This window comes from Mirounga angustirostris, unplaced genomic scaffold (assembly GCF_029215605.1).
Source record: "Mirounga angustirostris isolate CCGP_5_RB_7025 unplaced genomic scaffold, mMirAng1.0.hap1 SCAF_7, whole genome shotgun sequence".
Taxonomy (NCBI): domain Eukaryota; kingdom Metazoa; phylum Chordata; class Mammalia; order Carnivora; family Phocidae; genus Mirounga; species Mirounga angustirostris.
Window position 1 is genome coordinate 27,793,814 of NW_026991715.1, and position 16,733 is coordinate 27,810,546.

The following is a 16,733-nucleotide window of genomic DNA, read 5'->3' on the forward strand; positions in this document are numbered from 1 at the left end:
TAATACTGTCTTGACATTGTCTCTAGTTTCTTGGTCTCTCTCTTTTCAAAACTCTCTTGATTACTCATTCTCTTCCAGCTGCCCTCTTCACAGCAAAACTTCCCTAGTGTTTAGACTGTAGCCTTCTCTCTCCTTTCTATTTACATGTCTCCTATCATAATTCATATGCTCATTCTGAGGTGTGGTGGAGTTTGGAGGCTGAAGAGCTAAACCAATAATCTCTTAAATTCAGAACAGTGTTCTGCAGTCTCAATATGCTGAGGAGCAAAGATATGGAGGGGAAAAGAAAAAGATACTGAAGAATATACTAGGCTCTCAGTTAAAAACCCTGAAGGTCTAACTTCTAGGGATGAATCAGAGACAGAATAAGCCTTAAAAAACTTCAATTCAGCCTTGATTCAACTAAGTACTTGATTAAAGTGATTCTCTACTGTCTCTGCCTAGCAGAGGAAAGGGTAAAGCCTCTTCAGTGGGTGAGAGCCCTCTCAAGTCTATCTTTTTTATATATGGAATGTTGGGGATTTAAAAAATTACTAGGCATTACAAGATACAGACTATATGACTAAAGACTACTAAAAAATACAAGAGAAACAGACCCATGAATGATTCATGAAAAGATAATTACAAATTTATATACAGAAGTAAAATTAGTATAAATGCAACACCTGAAATTAAGACTCAATAAATAGGTTCTGTTAAATCCATATTAGGCATAGCAGAAGACAGGACTAGTGAACTGAAAGACAAGTTGATAGAACATACTAAAATTGAAGCATGAAGAGACCAAAAAAGGATGGGAAAAAAAGAGTGAAAGATATGTGGGACACAGTGGAAATGTCTAACTTTTTCTTTTTTTTTAAGTTTCCGAAGAAGAGGTAAGAGACAATTCCAGTCTGATGAAAGGTATCAATCCACACATTCAAGAACCACTAAAACTTCCAAATTGGAATACATACAAAGAACATCATCCCTGGGCACATCAAAGTAAAACTGCTAAAGATCAAAGAGAATATCTGAAAAGTAGTCAGAAAAAAAATAAGATACATGACCTATCAACAAAACAACGGAAGACAGTAGACCAGCATCTTAAAATGCTGAGCAAGTAGAATTGTCAGGGTAGAATTCTATGTCCAGTGAATAGTCTTTAAAAATTAAGGGCAAATAAGGGTCTTTTCAAACAAACAAAAACTGTGTTGCCAGCAGATCTTCACTAAAAAAGTCTTTTGTCACAATGATTTTGTCACAATGAAAATGATCCCAGACAAAACTGTGTACTTCAGGAAGGAATAAGGAGTAAATATGTGGGTGAATATAAATGACTACCAAGTGTACAAAATAATATTAAGTCAGGTCTATATATATGGAGATAAAATTCATTCCCACAATCATGCAAAAGGCAGGAGAGGAGTTACTGTTACATGGTTCTATCGTTATTGGAGAAGTGAAGTCATAAATTACATGGGACTGTATTGAGGCAAGGATGCATGTTATAATCTCTGTGGTAGTCCTAACAATAACAGAATAATAATAATTGACTAATCTAAAGAGAGTAAAAAGCAGAACAAACAGGTAGGTCAAATAAGAAACCAGTAAGATGGTAGATTTAACTATATAATTAACTGCATTAAATATAAATGGATCAAATGATCCAAGTAAAAGACTGAGATTATTATCCTAGATAAAGGCTAACCCAAACACATGTGGCTTTAAAAAAGGCCACTTTAAATATATGGACATAGAAAGGTTGAAAGTGAAAGGACAGAAAAAATACAGCTAACACTAATCAAAAGAAATCTGATCTGTCTGTACTAGTGTTAGACAAAAACAGACTTTCAGGCAAGAAGCATAGCCAGAAATAGAATTTGTAAGAATGAAGAAGTCTTTGCCCCAGGAAGTTACTACAGTTTTAAAGCAAAAATGGATGGAATTTAGATAAACCTACAATCACGGTGTGAGACTCCAACACACCGCTCAGCAGCTGATAGACTAAGTGGACAAAGAAAAAAATGACTTATGGGGCACCTGGGTGGCTCAGTCATTAGGCATCTGCCTTTGGCTCGGGTTCCCAGGGTCCTGGGATCGAGCCCCACACTGGGCTCCCTGCTCCACGGGAAGCCTGCTTCTCCCTCTCCCACTCCCCCTGCTTGTGTTCCCTCTCTCGCTGTGTCTTTGTCAAATAAATAAAATCTTTTTAAAAAAATGTCTTAGAAGATCTGAACAATGCAATGAACAATCTTGACATAATTGACATGTATACAGAATACCGTACCTACCATGAGAACACACATTCTTTTAAAGTGCAAATGAAACATTTTTATCCACATTGATTCTAAGCTGGGTCATAAAGCAAGCTTCAAGAAATTTCAAAGGATTGAAATTACTCAGTATGTTCACTGGCCAGAAAAATCACTAACAGAAAGCCTTCTGCCCAACTGGCCTGGAGAAACCAAAACCCTGGTTACATCCACATTTTCCCCCTTACAATGAGTGTGCACTGGGGCATTGCTGGGAAGAAAAACCACAACCCTGCTCACTGGCCTCACTTTCTCTTTACATCCACAAGCCCTCAGTGGGCCTTTGCTTTCACCCAGCAGTCCTAGCACAGTGCCCTGGTCAGTTCAATCTCAAATGCACCCTTCACCTCTCTCTTCAAACCTCCAGGCTGGGTGATAATTTTTTCTTATTTCACTGAGAAAATAAAAGCAAACACAAGAAATGTTCATCCACCTGCCACCAATTGTTAACTGTCACCTCTTTGTAAGTGTACTTGAATATTTTCAATTTCCTTCTGTTATATGAAAGAATGTGCTTTTATCCAAAGCTGGCATCTCTACTTCTCTGCCCTGGATTCCACTGACTCCTGCCTACTTCAGTGATGCAGAAGAAAGGGAAGATGTGTGGGAGTCCCCCCCCCCCCCCCAGCATTACATACATACATGCATACAAATGCTGTAATGTCACCTATTCTAAAGAAGCTTCTTCAGTATGCTCTTTTACCTATTGCCTCATTTGACTCCTTTTACTCATATTTATAGCAAACCCCCTCAAAATGCTTGTCTGTATTCACCATCTCTATGACCTCAAGCTTGTATTCTACAATCATGTTATCTGCTCCTGCCAAGGTGATCCATGGGATACCAAATCCAATGGTTGATTCTTAGGATCCATGATCTGCAAATGCTCAGCTGTATCAGACACCACTAACTGCAAACTCTTCCTTAAAACACTCTTGTTTTTGGTTTCTGGAACCCTCAACTCTCCTCCTCCAGCCCCAATTTTCCTCCTACCTTTCAGGCTCCTCCTGCTTGGTCTCCTTGTTGGCTTCTTCTCTCCTTCCTGATCTTTAAGTGTTGGAGTGCCTCAGGGCTCCAACCTTGACCTCTTCTCTACCTGTATTACCTTCAGTGATTTCATCCACTTCTCTGGATTTAACAGTTGGTATGATGACGATACCCACACTGAAGTCTCTGGCCTAGATCTCTCGTCGGCCTCCAGACCTGTTTATCCAATTGCTTATTTGACATCTCTACTTACATTTTTATTTTTATTTTTTTAAGATTTATTTTAGGGAGAGAACGTGAGAGCATGAGTGGGGAGGAGGGGCAGAGGGAGAGAGAGCAGCAGACTCACTGCTAAGTGCAGAGCCTGACATGGGGCTCAATCCCACAGCCCTGAGATCATGACCTGAGCCGAAATCAAGAGTCGTACACTCAACTGAAGAAATCACCAAGGCGCCCCAACTAACATTTATAATAGCAGTTTACACTTGGCAGGTCTAAACCCAAATTCCTAATTTTCTCGTCTTCCTGCTCCATGGCCTGCACCCCTGCCTTTCCCGAAGTCGCTATAGAGTGCATCACTTTCCTGTTGCTATGATAACCTAGTACCACAAACTGAGTGGCTTAAAACCACACAGATTTAATTCTCTTACAGTTCTGGAGGCTCAAAGTCCAAAATTAATTTCCTTGGGCTGAACAGGGATGGCTGCAGGGCAGTGCCCGCTCTAGAGGCTCTAGGGAAGAGTGTGTTTCCTTGACTTTGCCAGCCTCTAGCACTGCAGTTCTTGGCTCACGGCCCCTTCCCCCATCTTCAAAGCCAGCAGAGCACCGGTGTGGTTCAGTCCTCCCAGTGGCATCTCTACTTCTCTGCCCTGGATTCCACGGACTCCTGCCTACTTCAGTGATGCAGATACTCCCACCCCTACACAGGCACATTTCTCCCTACCTCCCTCTGTTACGGGTACTTGCACTTGCATTGAGGTAGGAGGTAGGGCTCATCCAGGTCATCCCCGGTAACGGTCCATTTACACATCCTTAATCACCTCTGCAGAGTCCCCTGTGCCCAAGAAGGTGACAGTCATAGGTTCTGGGCATCTTTTTTTTTTTAAAGATTTTATTTTTTTTATTTTTTATTCATGAGAGAGCGAGAGAGAAAGGCAGAGGGAGAAGCAAGCTCCCAAGGAGTAGGGATCCTGATGCAGGACTCGATCCCAGGACCCTGAGATCATGACCTGAGCCGAAGGCAGACGCTTAACCATCTGAGCCACCCAGGCGCCCGGTTCTGGGCATCTTGGGGCCATTATTCAATCCACCACACACAGTAAATGGCATCACCATTCTACCGTTCCTCAAGGTAAAGAAAACTCCCAACAACCTGATTTCCCCTCTCTCAAACTTACATTCAACACAGCAGAAAATCTTTCCACATTTAAAATCTATCCAGAATCTGATCAGTTCTCGCCACCTCCACGGCCGTCTGCAGTTCATGCCTGAATTATTTCAGTAGCCACGATGCTGCTGTGCTTTGCCATTGGTTCTTAACAGAGCCTGACTGTTTCATAATCTAAGTCAGATGAGGTCACTCCCCGGATGAAAACCCTTCGTGGCTTGGGCTGTGCTTTACCTCCCCCTTCACCATTCCCTGTTCTCCCCACTCCTCACTGTCCTCCGGCCCGCCCTGGCCCGCCCTCTGCTCCCAGAATGGGAATCCCACTTGGCATTTGGATCTCAGAATCTGTTCACCTCCAGAGCGAGGGCCGATTTGAAACAGTCATCCAATTCCTCTGTCACATCTGACCTGTAAATAGCACTTAGAATTTAGAGTTCTCTAACATTCTGATTTACGGTCTGTCTCCCAGACCAGAATATAAGATCTAGGACTTGACTGCTCATTCATGGCTGTTTTCCAAGACCCTAGAACAGTGCTCGGCACATAGTAGGCCATCAATACTGCTGAGTAGCTGCACGGGAACCTTCTTTGCTCTCCACCCCTGGTCCCCAGTCTGACTGCCTCTCCACGGAGCTGGGCAGGGTGCAGAAAGCCAAGAGGACCGGGGCAGGCTGTGCTGCAGAATTGGAAGCCCCCCTCACTCCCTTAGAGAGATGTACCTGTAGAACTTTCTGGGCTTGCACGTCGACCACGAGGACTCTGTTCAGTGCTGGCTGGGCCACGTAGATATACTGGTGCCGGACGTTCACGGCCGAGGCCCACTGGCACGGCTGGGTGGCATTTCCTTCCCCTTGGGGACAGATTTCTTCCTGTAAAGGAGATAGGCTGTCATATATCTTCTTCATTCCCCGGCCCCCCTGCCATGTGTGGGTTCCTCTCCCCTCACCCTCCCCTGTCCGTCTGTTCCTACCTCCACCTTCCACCTCCTCCCACTTAAGAGGCTGGAACTTCCCTTTGTGGGTTTTTTTTTTTTTTTTTTTATCAGCAGCCGCCAGGCCTGCCTTCTTCCCCCCTTGTGTGCGAACTTCCCCCTCTCTGCACCCCCATCATATAGAAAACTTCCGTCCATGGCCAGACTTCCAAAAGAGTGACCTACCCTCTCTGCTTCCTCACCACAGAGCCGGCAGCGTTCCCACCGAGCTCAATATTCTTTTTTTTTTTCTGCTTTTTTTTTTTATTCTTAGGTTAATCCCCATACATTACATCATTAGTTTTAGATGTAGTGTTCCATGATTCATTGTTTGTGCATAACACCCAGTGCTCCATGCAGAATGTGCCCTCCTCAATACCCACCACCGGGCTAACCCATCCTCCCACCCGAGCTCAATATTCTGTACTTCTCATTTATTAAATTAAACCTGTATCACCTTTTTATTCGAACTTGGGGTGTCTGCTGACTACTCCTTGCTTCTCCCACCCACCCCGCCCCAGGGGCTGGGCCTTCTCTGTTGCTTGATCCTGCTCAGTTTGCCATCTTTGTGGGTTGGAACACACAGGGGTCACCCAAAGACTTTTCCTTTCCAAAATCCACTCCCTTTGCTAATCTCTTCCCAACCTATGGCATCAAATACCATCGACATGCTTACGACTCCCAAATTTGTATCTTTAGTTAGAGCCTCTTCTCCAAACTCCAGACTTAAGCAGCCAAGCACCTAATTCTACTTGGCTGTTTGCTGTACACCTCAAACTTGTGAGTCCAAAATCAACGCCCAATTTTACCTCCCAATCCTGCTCATTCCCTTAACAAAATGGCAGCTCCACTGTTTTACTTCCTTAGACCAAGACCCTTGCGGCCATCTTTGAGTCCTCTTCTCCTCATCCCCTCAGCCCTCATCCGGTGCATCAAAAATCATTTCAGCTTTGCCTTCAAAATACGTTCAGAATCTGTCTTTGCCTCACTGCTCCCACCTCCATCACCTGGGCTGAGGCCACACTGTTGCTCGGGCACTGGGGTAGCACCCAGGTTGTACTCCTTGATTCGACCCTGGCCACCCCCGCCAACCTGTTCTCAACACAGAATCCATGGGCATCACTGTAAGTCTGCCCACCTCCCTCCTCTTCTCAACACCCTCCACTCCATTAACATTCCTTCTTGCTCAGAGGAGGATCCAAGTCTTTCTGGAAGTCTACAAGGTCCTCTCCCCTCTGGCTCCTGCTATTCCTCGGACCTTCGGCCTTTCTCTCCCTTACCCACTGTGCTTCATGCACATGGCGTGCTTGCTTTCCTTCCCCTGTGCCACCCTCCTGCCTCTCTTCATTGGCCTAGCACTGCCAGCATGCCTCACCCCTGTACCTGGCTGCGTTTGTCATTTCCACTTAACTTTGTGCACTGATTTGTCTACCTCTGTTTAGGCTCTCTTCTGTTATTAGAATGTTCTGTGACAGCGGGCTCTTTGTCTATCTACTTTACTGCTATATCCTTAGTACCTAGTAAAGTGCCTGACATAGAATGGGTGCCTCAAATATGTTTGTTGAATGAATAAATGACTGAAAATGGGGACCATCTTTTCCCTTATCTTCTGTGATACAGTCTCATGTGTTTCATCATGACTCTGGCCCAGCTCTGTCTCAGTCTCCTTGTGGTCCCTCTTGGTCTGCCTGTCCTGTAACTACTGACCCTCAGGGTTCTGTTCAGGTACCCAACTCAAACCACTCACACACACCATTGGCGGTCTCGTCTACTGCCCTGACTTTAGCCAAAGCCCAGATGCAGATGGATCCCAGATCTGTGTCTTTAGCTCAGAACCACCTTCTCCAGTGCCCGCTTGGTTCTCCCACAGACCCCTCATACTCAGCCAGCCACCCCCGAGCTGTTCCTCTCTTCCACACTTGCCCCTCCCGCTGGGTCTTCATCAGCAGCTGGCCAGCCAGGACTGAGCATGGCCATCACCGTTGCTGTTTCCTTCTCCCCTTCAGTCTGCCACAAATGAGTCACCAAGGACCTTGGAGATGGCCTCCTCATTCCCTGAGTTCATCTACTTTCCAGGTCTTTCCTAAATGACTGCAATAGCTTTGGGGCAGAACTGTCACCTTCTACCCTGGTCACTGCCCGGCATCACATCCAATCCTCACAACCACCCCCATTCACATGTGAGAAAACAGAGGCTTGGAGGGGTTAGGTCACTTGTCTAAAGCCACTCAGTCCTGCTGAGTGACAGAGGTGGGATGTGAACCCAGGGGTACCTGTGCCCCTGCCTATATGTGCTGTTTCCCACTGCCCAGAGTGGACCCCTCATCCAGCAGAGACACCCGAGAGAAGATGCACCAATCTCCTACTCACTCAGTGCTTTGACCAGAGGCTCGCCTCACGGTAATCCTCTTGGGAGATGGTGGGGCATTTTCTAGAGGAGAACACGGTTGTTTGGGACTGTTGCTTAGTTCACCGTGGTCTTAGGCTGTCTGATAGGCCTGTGGGGCCTCCCCTACTGTGACCTGTTCTGGCTTTTTAGGAAATGTGAGTCGTGGTTATGTTTTCAGAGATTTCCCTTGAGCTACAGGTTATTGCAAATCTATGAGAAATTAGTGCCCATGTGACAGGGTGCAATTATTTAAACCCAACTGCTAGAAATTAACTAGGACCACTCTTTCTAGATGGTTTCATGGCTACTACGTGGAAGGAAAATTTATCAAGGGTAGCACATCTAAAAAATGATTAATTCAAATGAAACAGCCCAGAAAACAGCTGTTCCAGAGCTACAAATGTGAGAGACGCAAGAGCCTGAGACCTACCAAGAGCCCGCACAGCAATGCAACAAGCTGGCTGCAGGAACCCGCCTGGGCATGGCCCACTTCCACCACGAGCCCCAGGCCTGTCGCTGCTCACCAGTTCCTTCACTGCGTATCCTCGAGGAGAGGCCCAGCAGGGCCTGCAGAGGACTCTTTTGGGTTAATGTAATTCTACCATCAAGTAGCTAAGGGTCTACCTTATGCAGGCAACCACCAACACAAGGCCCAGAGAGAAACCAATGGGAGGGACAGAGCCCTGGGGTGGGGTCGGGTGAGGAAGCACCGTCTAGGGGACGCCTGTGGACAGCTGGGTCTGGAGGGCTAGAAAGGCTTTCCTGGACCTGCCACCAGCAGTCATCTCTGCGGCCTCTGTCCATGTGGCATGGCAGCTCTGCATTTGGCCTCGTGCTTCGTAGCACCTCTGATGCTTGGGGCATTCTCGTGTTTCACGCTCTCTCCCCTTGTTCCTCGGGGGCCCCTGAGAACCTCGCAGCTCACCTCCTCTATTGACTTGTTGAGGAGCCCTTCCTTTTGTAAACTTGGCTATCCTTAGGTTCTGTGACCCATGTTCTCCAGGCTTCCTTAAAGCTACTTCTTTTGCCTGCCAGAGAGCCGACGACTCTCCAGCCCACTACGGCCCATCCCCTCCCCGTCCCCATCTTCTGGATGTTTCTATGCTTGTGTCCCATGGGCATCTCAAACTCACTACATCATAGGCCACCCTCGTCTCCTTGATGAGGAGCCTATCTGCTCTGCTTTTGGGATCCCCAGCACGAGATGGAGAATGTGGCCTCTGTAGAGGGCCTCATAGAGTGAAAGAAAATAAACTGTGTCCCCCTAACCTGCCTCTCCTCCTCCTGAGTGAAGGGTACTCTGCTCCTCCTAGCAAGACTCTGGATGATCGTTGTGGTGCCTGTTGATCTTACCTGTGAATAACACTACAATCTACTCAATTTTTCCCATTGTCACTGCCCCTGGCTTGGCTAGGTCACTACCCTTTCTCACCTGGATGCTCACAACAGCCTCTGCACCTGCTTCTGGGCTTCCAATCCGGTCCTGCTCATCATTACCCTCACTGGGGCCCTGCATGTATTCTAAAGCAGCCCCACCAGGGCCTTGCTTCACTTGAAGTCCTCCAGGGGTCCCCAGAACTTTTAAGATCTGCCATTAAAACTCCTTAGCTTTGACCCTGACCTACAGTCATCCTAATCTCAGTCAGACCAAGTATTTGTGATTCCCCGGATGTGACAAGACATTTTATGCCACTTTTTGCCATGTTCATGACAGTCCCTTTAGAAACCCATCCCCAGTTCTTACATCTTCTTCACACCTGAGCCCAGGGGTCCCCTGCTCAGGAGCCTTCTCTGACTTTGTCCTCCCTGGGTCTGGAGAGGCCTCGCCCCTCAGTGTCCCAGTGCACCTTGCACCTCCTTCTAGCAGCACCTGTTGGGCTATCTGTTCATACCGCTGTCGCCATCCTTTCTCTATGAACTTGGGGAGAAGAGAAACCCACCTGTAAGCCTTAGGCCTCACCGAGGGCTCTGTGTACTGAAGGCCCAATCAAGGAATGAGACCTTCAACTCTTAGCCTCCCGTGGACTTTCTGGAGCCTTGGAACGCATGTGGAACTATACCACATGCAGCAAATGGAGTCTCGGAAGTCAAGGGGGCCGTCATGGAAGGCTGACTTGCAGGCACGGACACTTACGTAGCTCATGAAGATCTTCTCCGTGGGTCTGAGGTGCCTCTGGATCTCACAGTCCATGGGGTGCAGGATGATAATGCCATCGTCAGAGAAGACGTAGAACATGTTCCCCACACTGAGGCCTGCGAGGAGCAAACATGGCCATGGTTATGCTCCACTGTCCCCAGCGGCTAGCTCCCAAGTAGGGTCACGTGCCACACGGGGCATACTCGACACCTGCGGTTTGGCTGCGTGGGTGCAGGTACCGGTCAAGGTGACGTGAGATGAGCAGGTGGCGTGTGGGCAGCATGGGGAGAAAGTGCCAGAGGGCTGTGAACCACTACAGCAGACGAGGGCTCTGCGATCCCAAGGCTATCCTCCCGGACACGCGCTTCTGCCCTAGGGCGCCCCCGGGCGGGCCACCGACACAAGGTTTCAAATGAATGCTAGCCTTGGCTCTGACCTACATTTGGTCTTCCCTGTTCTGCAAGAGTCTCCCTTGGTCGTTTTTGTCAACTAGTCAAATCAGATGGATCAGATCATGCCAGAAAGGCAAAGGCTAGCTCTTTTTTTAAAAAGCCACATTTATATACAGCACTACTCCCTGGAACTTAGGGTCCTGACAAAGCTGTGGCTGGTACTCCTTTGTGCCGATTTCATGGCCTGTCTATGCCAGCAGACCCCCCCCCCCTTCAAGACAGCCTGCTCCCACCTCTGCCTCACCAATTTCTCTGTGGCAGCCCCAGGTCAGGCAACGGACCCACAGCCTGGTCAGGCCCGCTCCCACCACCGCCCCGGCGCGGCCGGCGTGGTCGGCGGGCAGAAATCTCAGACTAGCAGAGAAAGGGCCGTGGGAGGAGCTAGTACTGCCTCCTTATTATAAACACAAAAAAACTGAGGTCCAAGGAAGGGAAGAGGCTTGCTAGCGGCTACTTGGATTTATGTCAGACCTGGGGCTGGACCCTGAACCCCTACTCCGGGCTCTTCTGCATCACCGTGCCTCAACATAAAAGGTAAATAGGGCACAAATATAGGGAAGGTTTGAGTTCTCCCTTTCTCCCTCACTTCTTTTCTTGTGAAGGTAGGATAGTCAACAGATTTCCATAAATGCTAAGAAAATTAAATACATGAAAAACACACTCTTTCCTAGCATGCTCAGAAACCCAGCTAGTGACTTCACCGACTATCTGGGTAAGTTTTTAGTGTTAGAAAACAATGTAACACGAAATAGGAACCAACATTCCACCTGCTTCCAATGACTGCAGGCAATTTTCTAGGCCTTGGGCCCTTACTGACCAGGAAGCCCCAGTGCCCGGGGTTCCCAGTGTGGGCCAAGATCCCTGACTCCATGACACAGTCTTAGCTGCTGCTGGTTCTGTGCTGAGAGGGGCTCTGGGCAGGAGGGCTCTGCCATTGGGCACAACTGGACCCCAGCCTCTGAGAAGCCAGCAGTGCCTGGGAGAACCCTGCACAGGTCCCAGTGGGGAACCCTGGGGGGCTGGGCAGCCTGTCCCCAGAGCTGCACGAAGGGGCCACCCACGAGGGCCCTGTCTCGGCACCCAGGGCACCCCAGCTTCTGTCCCCATTTATCTTGCCCCCGTGGGGCCTTCTCTCTGTCCACTCTCACCTGGCAAACTTCTTTTGCTCAGACCTATGAGTCAAAGTCCCTGTCCCTGGGGTCCCTCGGCCTCCAGGGGCCTCTTGGGAAATCGACAGCTGCAAGGACCAAGGCAAGACTGAAAGCTCGGGGGACCCCACGTGGGGTTGCGGCTGCGGCCACATGGCAGGCGAAGCACAGCCTTGCTCATCGTCAGCAACAGAACGCGGGCCTCGACAAACTACTGACTTCGCAGGAGAGCCAGCCTCATGATCCGGCCCCTGGAAGGTTCTGTTTGAGTGTAGCTTCTCCTAAGGGGGCACGAAGGAGCTTTCTTTGCTGTGGTGCGCCCCGATCGTCTCATTTCTCTTGTTGAGAGGGGACGATTCCCTGCTGGCCTGCTGGCCTGTTGGGTTACACTCCGGTGTTTCCTAACCCCCAGCCCTGGGTTCCAGCTGCGAAGGGTACAGGCAGCCGGCCATCTGGGCAGGGTGGGATTTGTTTGCCGCTGCATTGTCCACACTGAGGGCAGCACCTGCCAGCCCGGGGCCCGAAAGCGGCTGGGGGTCTTAAGTTGGCCTCAAGGTGGGGCCTCTACGGCTTCATTCTTTGCTGGGCTCCACTTTTGAAACTTGAGCCTCTTGGTAGTAAACTCACTTTAGAAAATTACCACCTCTCAAGGACACAGAGGGAAAGCGCTCTGCGTGCACCGTGGCCTAGGAGCTGGGTCACGCACCACCGAGGGACAGCTGTCCGTGATGAGCGGCCATTGCTACAACCTGTCCTTCCAAGGAACCCTAAAGCCTACCATTTCTCAGGCTCTGCTTTCGTTTTGCGGAGACGGACTGTGAGCAGCAGTGCCTGACGCTCGGGAAATTGCTCTGAGTCCGCGCAGGCATGCATATGCTAGGCTCTAGGAAATGCCATGAGATGTTCATGAGGAAAAAATGAGACAGGAACTAGGCCGGCTTTCATTTATTTGTTTTTTTTTTTTAAGATTTTTTAAGATTTTAAAATTTATTTGTCAGAGAGCGAGCACAAGCAGGGGGAGCAGCAGACAGAGGGAGAAGCAGGCTCCCCACTGAACAAGGAGTCTGATGCAGGACTCGATCCCAGGACCCCAGGATCACGACCTGAGCTGAAGGCAGACGCTTAATCGACTGAGCCACCCAGGTGCCCCCCAGGCCAGCTTTTAAAGAGGTAGATTTTGTGCTTAACCCTGAAATCACAGGGTGCATTCCGCTCCTTCTCATACTCCTCCCTGACACCCCCATCCACTAACCTGGAGAATAAGTTATCTCCAGGTGATGTGAACTCTGCTCTGGTGGAGAGGCTGCCCTGGGCGGGGGTCCACAAGGCACATGCACCCCAAGCAGTGACTCAGGCTCTATAACCCAGTTCCCACATGGGCCTGCTATTTTTTGAACCACATGAAATTGTCATTATTCAACCATTTTTATGTTTAAGAATGGCCATTTTTTTTTAGGGCCCAACCTAATATCTAAAGATGGTTTGATAAATACAAATTTAAAAAAGTCTATTCAGGGGCGCCTGGGTGGCTCAGTTGTTAAGTGTCTGCCTTTGGCTCAGGTCATGATTCCAGGGTCCTGGGATCGAGCCCCTCATCTAGCTCCTTGCTCAGTGGGAAGCCTGCTTCTCCCTCTCTCACTCCCCCTGCTTGTGTTCCTTCTCTTGCTTTGTCTCTCTCTCTTAAATAAATAAATAAAATCTTAAAAAAAAAAGTCTATTCATTTAAAAATATACATGTAAATATACATTTACAGAAATCATGGTGGCTTTTCTCTTTGGCACTTCCTCAAAGTATACACTAAACCCCAACACCAATATCAGCTTCTGGAAAAAAGCTGAAGGCCTCATCCAACTAGGAACCCCTGCCAAGTAATCTGCTTCAGTGACAATTTCAAACAGCTTTAGACGGCAACTTCCCATTTTTAAGTTCTATTGGACTGGTGTCCATTAAAGACACTAGTAGGTTTTAAATCTGCTTCTCAGCGTGTGACGCTTGAGTTTGACGTTGACCTCCCCGCTCCCATCCGATCTGGCAGGTGGGCCCCACTTGGGACTGCGTGGTGTCTGGACAAGCTGATGGTGGCCCATGGAGATATGGCCCCACGATGGAGGCATGAACACAGGCGATCACAAGCACAACACAGACGAAGTGAGCTTGGTACCTTCCTCTCGCCACAGAATGTTTGCAACTACAGCGTCCGAGAATCAGGAGCGCGGGAACGTGATTGAGGGAAGGAAAAGAGAACAGAGCAATGTCAACAACTTTACCATAGTGATTCCTTTCAGGGACTAATGGCTACCTAATCCATCGTGTGTGGAGTCTGCCCCACTCACTGCCCCAGCAGCAGCGCTCTGACGGGACTCTGGATGTGGACACATGTTTCCAGGTCTCGGGACCCTTTCAATTTATAAACAGTCTTTGAAATCAGGTCCCCAGGATCACGGAAACTAATGGGATCCTCCATTGCCATGGTTGACAAGGAGCAAGCAACCGCTCTCCTAGAGCTCCTGATTACTTCCAGAAGCCATACTGATTTTCAGCTAGGATTCTCCTAGGAAGACCATCTGAAACACTTCTAATGATCTCCTTTGATGATGAAGACTCAGCTTGGAGTCTTTGAATAAGGGCAAGAGATCCTATCTATCACCCGTGTCCACAGAATCATGCCATTTGGGGAGCGGTGGCTACCAGGGAAGGCACACTTGGCCACCAGGTGGGCTATAATCCCTGGAGTCAAGGTTATGTGTGCATTTGTGGCCGGGCCACTTCCTGGGCCATGGTGGGATGGCAGCACGTGATATAGATCATGAACTGATATCTAGTCTATCATATATGGAATCTGCAACACTGACTGGTGGGTGGAAAGTAGGAGGAATTTTGTGGGTGAGGGGCAGAGGTTCCAGTCTATACAGCAAGGAGGAGGCAGAAGTGGGGCTAGGATATGCAAGCTTCCTTGTGGTCCTGGGCACTCTGCTGTCCAGGGACCTTCTCTGTGTGTTGTCGAGGTTGCCAGGGAAGGTCTGCTCACCTCTGGGCACCCTCTGTTCCCAGCTTTGAGCATAGAATATGGGAGTTTACCCATATTCTATGGATGATGGGTGTGGCCTTGGTCAGTTGGTCCCCTTGCACCCAACATCCCCCAATCAGCACAACGAGGACCACAGAGGCAAGAGCGGACTCACGGGTCTTTCTAGCCGAGTCTTCGATGAAAAGTGAGGAGATATCCTCATCCACGCCCACTTCGTTTTTGGCGATGCAGGTATACGCCCCTGTGTCTTCATACCGAACATTGCCGATGTGGAGTTCGCTCCCATTGGCTGGAGGAAGGACAGTGCTCAGGATGGCCTGCTCAGCTGGGACCCCCCCTCCTCCCTCCTGTCTCCCTTCTATTCAGAGTGGTGACATTACAAACACAAGCCCTTAGCAGGGCTGAGGGCAGCCAACATCCATGATACATGCCCAGAAAGAGCTCGAACAGCTGAACTAAACTGATGCTGACCTGGGATCTGATTGACAGGTGATCATCATTGCGCTCAAAAAGCCTGCCAACCTATGTGAGCCCAGATAGCAGGAGAATTTGGGGAGACGTTTGTTCACTCCCGACACATCTGACTTAGAAACAAATCATGTCTCTCATTTCCATTGCTGGGGGAAGTGTCAGCTTGAACTTGATGGAAAGAGCAGAGAGGTACCGAGGGCGGTTCTTACCTAATAGGGAAAGCTGTTTTGACATCTGGGTGGAGACATCCATGCCATTTTTCAGCCAAGTGATTCTGGGCATAGGAATGCCCTCTGCGTGGCATCTCAGACTGGCTGCCATGCCGGGCTCCTGTGCCTGGGTCTCTGGATACACGCGGATGACTGGTGGCACTGCGGATGAAGTTGGTACTGGTCAGAGAGGGCCCTCACCTGGCCTCGGGCCCATGCTCTGGCCTTGACACCTGTTCCAGAGGGGTGAACCAAGACATGACTCTGGAGTTCTCTTTGTTACTAGCTCACAATCAGCCCCTGTTCAGCAGCTCAAGCCCTCAAAGAAAGGGCTATAAAATGAATTGTAAGCAATAAACATGTCAGGCTTTGTGCCCTGTAATTCATGGCTTTCACCATTATTCTAAATCTGATCAGAAAGACATCCAGATATTGAATGCCGTTCAGTTGCTACACGTGAAGAGCAAGAGCCACTGCACATTTATTTCTGAATGAATAAAATTCAGATGTATTATTTCTGTTATCGGAAAGCCACTGGACAAGGGCTTAATTTTTTGCAGGAGGTGCTTCACAAAGCACTTATGGTCACTGATGGCAGGGCTACTAATTACATCAGCACTCTGGGGAAGTCCATTGATTTTCCAGTGGATCACTGTTATTTCTCCACTTCTCACCCCCACCATGGGTGAGAGGCAAGTGTGCCCTCCTTGGCTCAGCCATGAGCCCTGGTAGTCAAGTTCAGGGCTGAGGATGTGTCCTCCCACTCATCAGAAGAACACGGGTGGGCAAGGTGTCTGCACTCACCACAGATCTCTGGCCTTTCTTAAGTGGGCTGTCTGTGGGGGGAGGTTCCTGGAGGAAGTGAAGATTGTCTGGAGGATCTTTCCTCTTACCCCTAGCTCTGCCCAGGAAATAAAATAATTATCATTTTCAGTGGAATTGAGGGATCTTACCTATCCATATATTTTACTCTACATACTTCCAAAACGGCTTCCAATTGGCTGATGTAAAGACACCTGGATATTACTCAACACACACCTTTTGGGAAGGTGGAAGATGGATTCCTCCTGAAGCAGGCCACTACATTTCCCCAAAGGTATCTGGAAGCTCCTATTGTCTGATAAAAGAAAGTGTCCCCGTACTTTAGGAGAGAGGTTTTTCTTGGGAGCAGAGATAGAACACATTGATGCTTATGTAGAAGGAGGTAATACTGTTAATCCCGGAATGTGAGCAAGATTTCTAGTGATCTGTTCTTGGGAA

The 16,733-nt window shown here is 48.6% G+C and overlaps 1 protein-coding gene across 1 annotated transcript in view; it reads right to left on the bottom strand.

Moving 5' to 3' along the window:
* Window positions 1–16,733, bottom strand: part of FSTL4 (follistatin like 4) — a 382,903-nt gene that overhangs the window by 11,093 nt on the left and 355,077 nt on the right. Inside the window, exons 8-12 of the mRNA XM_045892606.1 lie at window positions 15,474–15,635; window positions 14,948–15,082; window positions 13,927–13,953; window positions 10,162–10,280; window positions 5,388–5,537 (exon numbers count right to left, since the gene is read on the bottom strand). Coding sequence (XP_045748562.1) covers window positions 5,388–5,537; window positions 10,162–10,280; window positions 13,927–13,953; window positions 14,948–15,082; window positions 15,474–15,635 — 593 coding nt within the window. The remainder of the gene's footprint in view (window positions 1–5,387; window positions 5,538–10,161; window positions 10,281–13,926; window positions 13,954–14,947; window positions 15,083–15,473; window positions 15,636–16,733) is intronic.